The 10794-nt window shown below is 35.4% G+C and overlaps 1 protein-coding gene across 1 annotated transcript in view; it reads left to right on the forward strand.

The window, feature by feature from the left end:
• The window catches only part of ATRNL1 (attractin like 1), a 723131-nt gene that overhangs the window by 151859 nt on the left and 560478 nt on the right, over positions 1-10794 (forward strand). The window contains exon 14 of the mRNA XM_034663626.1: positions 1260-1441. Coding sequence (XP_034519517.1) covers positions 1260-1441 — 182 coding nt within the window. The remainder of the gene's footprint in view (positions 1-1259; positions 1442-10794) is intronic.

The raw sequence follows: 10794 nt of genomic DNA on the forward strand, positions 1-10794 counted from the left end.
TTTTGGATAAGTCTTGCCAGTGGTCTGTCAGTTTTATTGATTCTCTCAGTGAACCAGCTTCTAGTTCTGTTGATGTGGTCTACTGTACTCCTGGTTTCTAATCCATTGATTTCTGCTCTAATCTTGGTCAACTGCTTCCTTGTGCATGGATTAGGTCTGTCCCTCTGTTGCTGTTCCAGCTTCTTGAGGTGACTAACATAATATAATAAAAAACACATTAAAAAAAATTACAATTTTAAGTGTATAAATAAATATATTTTTAAATGGTCAGTTTTAATTTTTAATATGGTCAAAGTCAGTAGATAAAAAATGCATAAAGAAAAGATATGTGAGGTCCTCAATAATTTTTAAGAAATCAAGGGATTTCGAGACCAAAATGTTTGAGAATTGCAGCTTTGGAACAATTCCAGAAAATTTGCACTACTGCATCTAAAGCCAAAGGGGCAGAAGGCACTGATACATTTAATGTGGTTTGGAAACTAAAATACAGTCAATCTTTATAGATCAATGTATTAATGAAGCATTGCATTATTAACTAGTACACACTAGAGTATAACTTTATAATTTATTTGTAAATTCGTGTTTTAGAAAATAGGCACTGTTTTAAGGTCAACTTGTGTTCTAAGAATGAACCGTTATTGAATAGTATGTTTAAATGGTAGAAAGACCTGAATACCTGTATAAAAATAAACATTAGAAAGCAAAGATTATAGCTTCTTTATTAAACATAAAAGAAATGAGACTTCTCTCCCCACAGTTACAATTAAAGAATCAAAGAACCCAACTTATGTCAAAATAGTGTACCTGGGCTATGGAAATTAGATATGGAAAGGAGGAATAGCTTTGAAATTGCTTTTGTTATGTGCTGGTTATTTTTCTTTTAAGTGATCTCGTATAATATAAATTGGACCTGGAGATGTAAATACAGTAGTGATTTTATTAGTTGAGAGACCATATGCCAATACACTAGAAAACCTAGCAGACAGTCAACACATTTTAGCAGATGTTATAGCCATAGCTTATATTATTCTTAAGAATTAAAGAAAAAAAAGATCTTCTGTTTTTATTCTTCACCAAGCTATTAGATAAATTTTTTTAGTTAATTATATTGATAGCCTTAGAATTTTTATCATTTAAAGTTATTTAAAAAATACAAAAGTTGTATTTAGAATTCTAAAATAACTGAAAAGTTTATATGCCTCCTGGTAATCTAAAAATAAGATATATATATATATATTTTTTTTTTGTTTTTTGACTAGCTCATCTTTGTGGAGAAGGATGGAATCATATTGGTGATGCTTGTCTTAGAATCAATTCCAGTAGAGAAAGCTATGACAGTGCAAAACTTTATTGCTATAATCTCAGTGGAAATCTTGCTTCATTAACAACCACAAAAGAAGTGGAATTTGTTCTGGATGAAATACAGAAGTATACACAACAGGTAACAACGCTTCTTGTTTATATCATGGAAATATGTAGAAAGTCCTAGAATCACTAGCAATGGTTCATTCTTTTTGTTTTTAAATAAATTATTTTTTACTAAATCTTGGAAGTAAAGTGGATCTGACTTCAAAAGTCAGTTGGCACTGGACTTAATCTGTATATGTGTTTGGGAGTAAGATTTTCTAAATTATTCATCCTGTGTTTTGCATAGTAAACCATTGCATTTCTTACCAAGAAATCATTTCATATGAATAAATATACTTAAAATACATGTGTATAAGATTTAAGAATTTTTTTTTTTTAAGATTTTACTTACTTCTTTGTCAGAGAGAGAGAGGGAGCACAAGCAGGGGGAGCAGCAGGCAGAGCAGGCAGAGAGGAGAAGCATGCTCCCCGCTGAACAAGGAGCCCGATGAGGGACTTGATCCCATGACCCTGGGATCATGACTTGACCTGAAGACAGCTGCTTAACTGACTGAGCCACCCAGTGTCCCAAGAATTTGTTTTGAAGTGTATTATTGACTTCATAAGTTGAGATGTCCCTTATAATTAAAACACTAGAGGGACAGCCAGTTGGCTCAGTTGGTTGGGCATCTGACTCTTGGTTTCAGCTCAGGTCATGATCTCATGGGTCCTGGGATTGAGCCTGTCTTGGGCTCCATGCTGAGGGCTGAGTATGTTTGGCATTCTCTCCCTTTCCCTCTGTCCCTCCCCCTACTCATGCTCTCTCCTTTTCTCTCTCAAATAAATAAATAATAAAAATAATTAAAACACTAGACCAACACATTGGTTTTATTTGTGTATATATATTTTTTGTGAGTGCGTATGTCAGTTGTGAGTTGTGTTTTTGAATTATGCTATTTTTGTAGGTGTAGATTTGCTTGAAATAATATAAGTGTTAGCAGAAATAAAACCAATTTTTAAAGTGTGTAGAAGATATTGGAACATATACAGCACTTGGAAACTGATTCAATATTTAAGGGGGTTATATGGAAAATATTTCCATAAAAAGTGGAATACTACTTTGAAAATCGGGTGATGAGTATTAAGGAGGGCACATGTGGTGATGAGCACTGGGTGTTATATGCAACCAATGAATTGTTGAATATTACATCAGAAACTAATGATGCACTATATATTGGCTAATTGATCATAATAAAAACATAATAAAAATGAAAACTGTCTCAAAACATTATTTTATAAGATATTTCTAAGAGGAATTTACGATATTTTCTACTCTTGGGTTGTTAAAATATAGCCAACTCTTAAGAGTAGATTATGTAAGAAAATTTGGAAATAATTTACTAAACCTAGTTTTAGAAATACTTTAGGGGCGCCTGGGTGGCACAGCGGTTAAGCGTCTGCCTTCGGCTCAGGGCGTGATCCCGGCGTTGCGGGATCGAGCCCCACAATCAGGCTCCTCCGCTATGAGCCTGCTTCTTCCTCTCCCACTCCCCCTGCTTGTGTTCCCTCTCTCACTGGCTGTCTCTATCTCTGTCAGATAAATAAATAAAATCTTAAAAAAAAAAAAAAAAGAAATACTTTATTTAGTTCATGTACTTCCTTGAAATGTACTAATATAAACTATCATATCATCGTAGCAGATTTTTGTGTTTTGGTTTGGAAAATAAAATTAGAACTCAATATAGATCAGGTAAGTGATAAGACTAAACAATAATAAATGCCTTATATCTGTAGTTTGTACTAGATTTGGCCTCATTAAAATAAAAACAGCACACACATAGACACTCTATGGTCTATAATGCACAAAGTGGCATAATTTTATACAAATAATGTGGATGTGTCTATAATTCAGCTGTTACTTTGAAAACTCTATTAGGGCAGATCTCAAAGAGTTTATTTTGACTTTCAGTTATGATTTTTGTTTGGACGAATAATCTATTGGTACTTCAAAACTCCACTCTATATAGTACAGAGGAGACAATTTTGGCTTGAAAATATTTTAGAGCAAATATTGCCAATTACTTGCTATAGAAATACTTAAGTAATGTTTTCTTGGTATAGCTGATTTTAAAGAAACACTGAGGACTGTATCATCAAAGTGATGGCAAGTACACAATTGGACATAATGCTTATCTTTAAAACTTAATAATAGTAAGCTAATCTCTCCAGCTCTATATTCTTCATCTATAACAGGGATAATAATCATAGCTACCTTGTAGGTTTATTGTGAAAAAAATAAGATAATGCATATAAAGAATATAAATTTAATTGATTAAATTAATTAATATAATTAACTAATTAAAAATATTTGCCCCAGACTACTATTTTAATTTTTCCATGGTGAATAAGAAATCCTCCCTGCCACTCTTCACCACCACCACTCCCATTCCCCGGCTGCCCTGGGTAGTTGTACTAGGACCTTTTACCTTTTAAGATCATTCCTGATTTTTGGTGAAGAATAGGTTACCGATTTTAATTTTACTAGTAACAGAGGAATATGCATCTAGTGTTTAAAAAGTGATATGAGAAAAAACTGAGGGCCTCAGAGGGGAGGGGGGCGGGGGAATGGGATAGAACGGTGATGGGTAGTAAGGAGGGCACATATTGCATGGTGCACTGGGTGTTATACGCAACTAATGAATCATCGAACTTTACATCGGAAACCAGGGATGTACTGTATGGTGACTAACATAATATAATAAAAAAACGTTAAAAAAAAATGTGTAATAAAAAAAAAAGAACAGTTCTTATAAATGTTAAAAAAGATTAGGGGGACTTATGCACACTCCCTTTTGAAATTTTTGTATGGACATTCACTTCACTGTTACTGCTTACCCTAACACTTTTGGTGATATTAGCATCTATATTTCTTATGAGTATCAATATCAGTTAATTTAACTTATAATTCCATTTTCTAATTGTAGAGCCCTTTCCCATGCATTAATAAAATGTTTAATTGTATTCCTGGCTTTTATAAATATTCAAAATTCTGAAGTGGTTATCATAATATACTTGCTGGCTGTCAAACATTTGTTATATGCCTGATATTAATAGAATAAAGAAAAAACGATTATAATTAAATTTGTATGAAAAATTAATCTGTGAAATCATTTTTGTGTGAACTGTAGCTATTTTTCTGTGAAGAATGGGCCAATATTCATTCAGTTAGTACACATTTATTGGGCACCTTCAATGTAGTTGGCAGTCTGCTTGCTGAGAATCAAGATCAAAAGACAATCACTGTTCTCAAAGAGTTTAGTGGTGAGGAAGACAAATGCAATTATACTGTAGTGTGATAATTGCAATAATAGATGGACACGGGATATATGAAGAAAGAAGGTAGATGTCTTAATAATGTGGACCTAAGGAGTTTCCTAGAGTAATGCCCTAGTTAACATTATAGGACTTTGAGTTGGCCAGCACCTGAAAATATTTGTAAGGAGGTAATAGAAGCTTTTTTTTTTTTTTTTTTGGTCTTGTTTGAGAACTACCAGCCTTATGTCCGGAAGGTAAGATGTATGTGGTTTCATGCAGAAGAGATACCAATTGATTTTTTAAAAAAATATTTCAGAAAAATGTGAGAAAGTATATTTATAAAGTTTTATTTTTAATTATATGGCTATTGTATAACATAAATTAAGATCTGTTATATTCTTGTGATACCAGGGGCTTCATTTCTTCATTTATAAAATTGGGGGACAGTTCAAATGAGCATTTGAAAATTAGTTCTGTTGAATATGTATCACTTATAAAGAGGTTATTATTGGTAGATCCACATTCTTTGAGCTTTAGAAAGTACTAGTATTTGGCATTAGAGCTCTCTTGCTTTTTCCTTGTTCAAAATATAATATTTTTAGTTTTTACACTATAATCTTGAATGTGGTATTTTAGAAGTTGCATATTTCAAGGGTTTGTGTGTTAGTTCCTCGTTTTTTCTTGTTATTATAGATCATGAAGATTGGACTAACAGTTATTTTGGATGTGTGAGGAATTTAGATTTGAGAGTTTGTGGACTAGCATGTTCTAGAAAAGAAAAAAATGTTTTGTTTCATTAGAAAGCTGAGCTTTAGCAAAATTTCAGAGGTGGATGCTGCAAGGTGACATTCCAGAAAGCATCCCTTTATGTAAAATGATTTCTATCCTGAGTCATACCAGTTGTATACACGTACGATAACCCTTCCTTGGCAAATAAAGACAGAAAAATTCAGGCAATTTAAAGAGATATCCTAGATCAGATAATCATTTACTTATCGGAAATGGCTAATGAAATATTGTAATGATTTATGGTGTGCTGCAGTAAATTTTCATAGTATAGTAATTTGTCTTTGATTTTCAACTGCCTGTCCAGTTCATTTACTGGGTAATAGTTACTTTAAATGTTTTATCAACAGCTTCATTTTTCTGTTTCTCTCCTCTTCCTCTCAGATCCTTATCATGATGAGTTAGGGAGTAATATTTCATTTTAAATGACTTGTCTTTACTATGGATAGTCGGAAATGTAGGCAGAGTCACTGTAATGTGAAGCATAGTCATTAATCTGAAATATCTATGTTGGATTGACTCCTGCTGTTATTATCAAAAACTATAAAGATGTTATAGTTTTTTTGTTATCAAAATATCTTTCAGAATAATGTATGAAATATATGGTGATTGCAAGACAAAGCAGCATGTGTATTTTTATAATTAGAAACATTTATCAGGCACTATCTCTCAGGAGTTGGATGGTGGAAAATAACCATCTGTTCTAATGAACTTTTGATCACAAAATTTATTGACTACCCACTATCTGTACAGTATTTTACTAGGTGATATGAGATCTGTCATAATGAATATTCAAGGATATTTTAATTGTATCTAAGAAATTTTCGTTGAGTGTTTACTATGAAATTTATTGTATTTATACACCTTGCAAATTTCTAGGTTTATAGTTATCTTTAGAAGCTCTGTAGGACCATTTGTGTAACATATATAGAATAAACACTAGCTATATCTATCTTATTTCTGTATGTTAAATACTCAAATGGAGACACGTATTTTTCTCTATCCTGACAGTCCACAATATAAAGAGGGTGACGTGGAGTTTTGAAATCACCTCACATTATAATATCGTTAACTTAGTAACTTGGCAAATAAATATATTATTATATTAAGGTAGAAGTGTTTAGGAATAATGTCAGCAAGATGACAGAATGGAAATTTCCTGCTCTTGTCCCCTCACAGAAACATTGGTTTGAACAACCATTCATATACAAAAGTACCTTTGCAAGAACTAGGCAATTTCAGTAAGAGAATATAGCACTTGGGAGAAGTGTAGAAATAAGAAAGGACAGTTTTACATCACCTGCATCATCCTTCCCCCAAGCCCATTCAGGGCAGTGAAGCATGGTGAGAGAGACCTTCTGCAAAGGGGAAAGAGAGTGAAATGAGCACCTGACTTTGCTGCTGACCCTAGCTCCAGGTCTTCTCTAGTGAACCCCGGTGCCTGATTGGTTCCTACCAGGAATGCTCCAGATTGCTCCCCATGGCCTCACACTCCAGGCTGGCCTATTGTGGCCCTAGGCTCCAGGAGACCTACATTCCATGACCTCCCCAGTATATTCCAGCACTGGACTGGCTCCTGTGGACCCAAGATGAGGCTCGTCCCTGGAAACTCAAGCTTCAGGCCCTTTCCTGTGTACGCAGCCTTCAGGCTTACCCATGTGCTCCCAGGTACCAGGTCCATCCTTCATGGACTCAGAACCAGGCCTGCCACCATGGATCTGGTCACTAGGCCTGCCCTAGTGGACCCTGGCACCAGGCTAGCTCCTGAAGACTCAGGACCAGGTCCATACCCGTGAGTCCAGGTGCCAGGCTCACCCCAGCATTAAGGTGGCATCCATGGATTCAGGATCGAAAATTATCCCAGTGCCAGGTTAACCTCCATGCTTCCTTCGGTCTGGCCCAAGAGATTCAGGCTCCAGATTGGCCCTTGTAGACCCGGCTGCAGGCCTGCCACCATGGCCGCAGGCTCTGGGCTTGCCCTCATGGACCTAGTTACCATGCCTGCTTCAATGGACCCTTGTACCAGGTGACCCTTATGCACCCAGGATCCAGTCCTGTACTTACAGACACAGATTCTAGGCCCACTTCCATGAACCCAGGCAGTTGGCTTGCTCATGTGGACACAAGCTCCAGACCTACTGCACTGGTCCTAGGCTGCAGACTTGCCCGTCTGGATCCAGGTACCAGGCAGGCCCCTGTGGACACAGACTCTAGACCTGCTTACCCACTGACCTAGCCACCAGGATAGCCTAGCTGAGTACTCCAGCAGTAAACCCACCTATGGAGTCTACTACATAGCCCTCTAGAATTTCTGGATAGGCTGAATGATGAAGGGCTTTCCTTTCTGAATTCCATCTATAAAGATTGAAAGAAGTAGTTACTTCTTCAAATGAGACATCAATTCAAGGCCATAGGGTTCACAAAAAAATGGAGAAATATAACATTACCAAAGCAACAGAATAAAATACTAGTAACTGACCTAAATAAATGGAGAACTAAAAACTGTCTGACAAAGAATTCAAAATAATTATTTTAAAGAAGCTTATTAAGCTAAAAGAGATATAGACAACTGAATTATATTAGGAAAATAATATGTGAACAAAATGAGAAGTTTAACAAAGACGTAGAAATCATATAAAAAAGAACCAAACAGAAATTACAGAGCTGAAGAGCACAGTGATTGAACAAAAAAATTCATACATCACTACAATTGGAGACACTGTCAAGCAGAAGAAAACAATCAGTGAGCTCAAAGACAAGTCTTTGAAATTATCCAGTCAGAGGTAGAAAAAGAAAAGAAAAGAATGAAAAAAAAGTGAAGAAAGCCTATGAGACTTATGATAGACGATCAAATGCATCCATATATGGATTATGGGAGTGCCGGAAGGCATAGAGAAAGAGAAAAGGGGCAGAAAGCTCCTTTAAAGAAATGATAACAGGAAACTTCTCAAATTTGAAACTTCCCAAGTGAACATCCAGATCCATGAAACCCCAAACAGATTGAACACATAAAGAGACCTTCACCAAGACACATCGTAACAGAGAGCCCAGAAACAAATCCATGCATTTATGATCAATTGATCATCAACAGAGGTACCAAGAACACACAATGGGGAAAGGACAGTCTCTTCAATAAATGATGCTGGGAAAATTGGATATCCTCATGCAGAAGAATGAAAGTGAACCCTTATCTCACATCATATACAAAAATCTCAAAATGGATCAAAGAGACGAATGTAAGACCTGAAACTGTAAAAATTCTAGAAGAAAACATGAAAAAAAAGCTGCTTGACATTGGTCAGGGCAATGATTTTTTTTGGAAATGAACCCAAGAGTACAGGCAATGAGCAAAAATAGACAAATGAGATTGCATCAAACTAATAAGCTTCTACACAGCAAAGGAAGCATTCAGCACAGTAAAGAGACAACCTATGGAATGGGAGAAAATGTTTGTAAACCATACATCTGGTAAGGAGTTAATGTCCAAAATACATAAGTACTCAACTCAATAGAAAAGAAAAAAATCCAGTGAAGAAATGGGCAAAGGATACGAATAGACATTTTTCCAAAGAGAATATACAAATGGCCAACAGTATATGATAAAAAGCTGGACATCACTAATCATCAGGGAAATACAAACCAAAATCAAAGTGACACATCATCTCACACCTGTTAGAATGGCTAACAAAAAGAAAAGAGATAAGTTAGCAAAGATGTGGAGAAAAAGGAACCCTTGTACACTGTTGGTGGGAATGCAAATTGGTATAGTCAATTTGGAGAGCAGTATGGAGGTTCCTCAAAAAATTAAAAATAGTACTACCATATGATCCAGCAATCTGGTGTCTGGGTATATATCCAAAGGGAATGTAAACAGTATATCAATGAGATAGCTCCACTCCCATGTTCATTGCAGCATTATTCACAATAGCTAAGGAATGGAAACAGCCTGTTTTCATCAATAGGTTAATGGATAAAGAAGATAAAATGTGATATGTGATATTGTGTGTGTGTGTGTGTGTGTGAGAGAGAGAGAGAGAGAGAGATAATGGCGTGTTATGTAGCCTTACAAAAGCAGGAAATCTTGCCATTTGCAACAACATGTATAAACCTGGAGGACATTATGTAGGTGAAATAAGCCAGATACAGAAAGGCAAATACTGCATGTTTGTACTTACATGTGAAATCTAAAAAAGTGAAACTCGTAAAAGCAGATAGTAGAATGGTGGTTGCTAGGGACAGGGTGAGGGAAATGTAGAGATGTGGGTCAAAAGGTACAAAGTTCCAGTTATACAGGATAAATAAGTTCTGGAGATTTAATATATAGCATGGTTACTATAGTTAATAATGCTGTATTGTGTACTTGAAATTAAAGATACTAGATCTTTTTTTTTTTTTTTTTAAAGATTTTATTTATTTATTTGACAGAGATAGAGACAGCCAGCGAGAGAGGGAACACAAGCAGGGGGAGTGGGAGAGGAAGAAGCAGGCTCATAGCAGAGGAGCCTGATGTGGGGCTCGATCCCATAACGCCGGGATCACGCCCTGAGCCGAAGGCAGACGCTTAACCGCTGTGCCACCCAGGCGCCTCTAAAGATACTAGATCTTAAATGTTCTCGCCACAAATAAAAAGGTAATTGAAGTAATGGGTCCATTAATTAGCTTGATTGTGGTAATCATTTCATGTTGTATGCATGTACCAAAACATCAAATTGTACATCTTAGATATATGTAATTTTAATTTGTCAATTATATCTGAAGAAAGTTAGAAAAAAATAAAAAATTTTAAGAAACCCCACATAACTCTAAAGCAGAAACAAGAAAATAGAAGGAGTTGTTTATAATCTAATAGAATTTTGTAAAGAGAGTAGCTTGGACCAAAAATATATCATTTTTTAAATATCATGTGAATAAACACATTTTAAAATTGATTAATGATTAAAATAAGATCTATGTATACAGAATGTATTTTTTTTCAAAGTCCTTTTGAAATATTACTGAGAGCACTAGGAGTATTTAGTTTTGTGGCATTTGGCAATCTGTTAAATTTTAGGCAAAGTAGTCAGGTTTTATCAGTTTTCTTTTCTTTTTTTTTTTTTAGTATTTCTTTCTTCTTTTTTTTTTTAAAATGATTTATATTATATTATGTTAGTCACCATACAGTACATCCCCGGATTCTGATGTAAAGTCCAATGCTTCATTAGTTGCGTTTAACACCCAGTGCACCATACAATACAAGCCCTCCTTACCACCCATCACCAGTCTATCCCATTCCCCTACCCCCTCCCCTCTGAAGTCTTCAGTTTGTTTCTCATAGCCCATAGTCTCTCATGTTTCATTCCCCCTTCT

The sequence above is a fragment of the Ailuropoda melanoleuca genome, chromosome 6 (assembly GCF_002007445.2).
Source record: "Ailuropoda melanoleuca isolate Jingjing chromosome 6, ASM200744v2, whole genome shotgun sequence".
In the NCBI taxonomy this organism is placed as follows: Eukaryota; Metazoa; Chordata; class Mammalia; order Carnivora; family Ursidae; genus Ailuropoda; species Ailuropoda melanoleuca.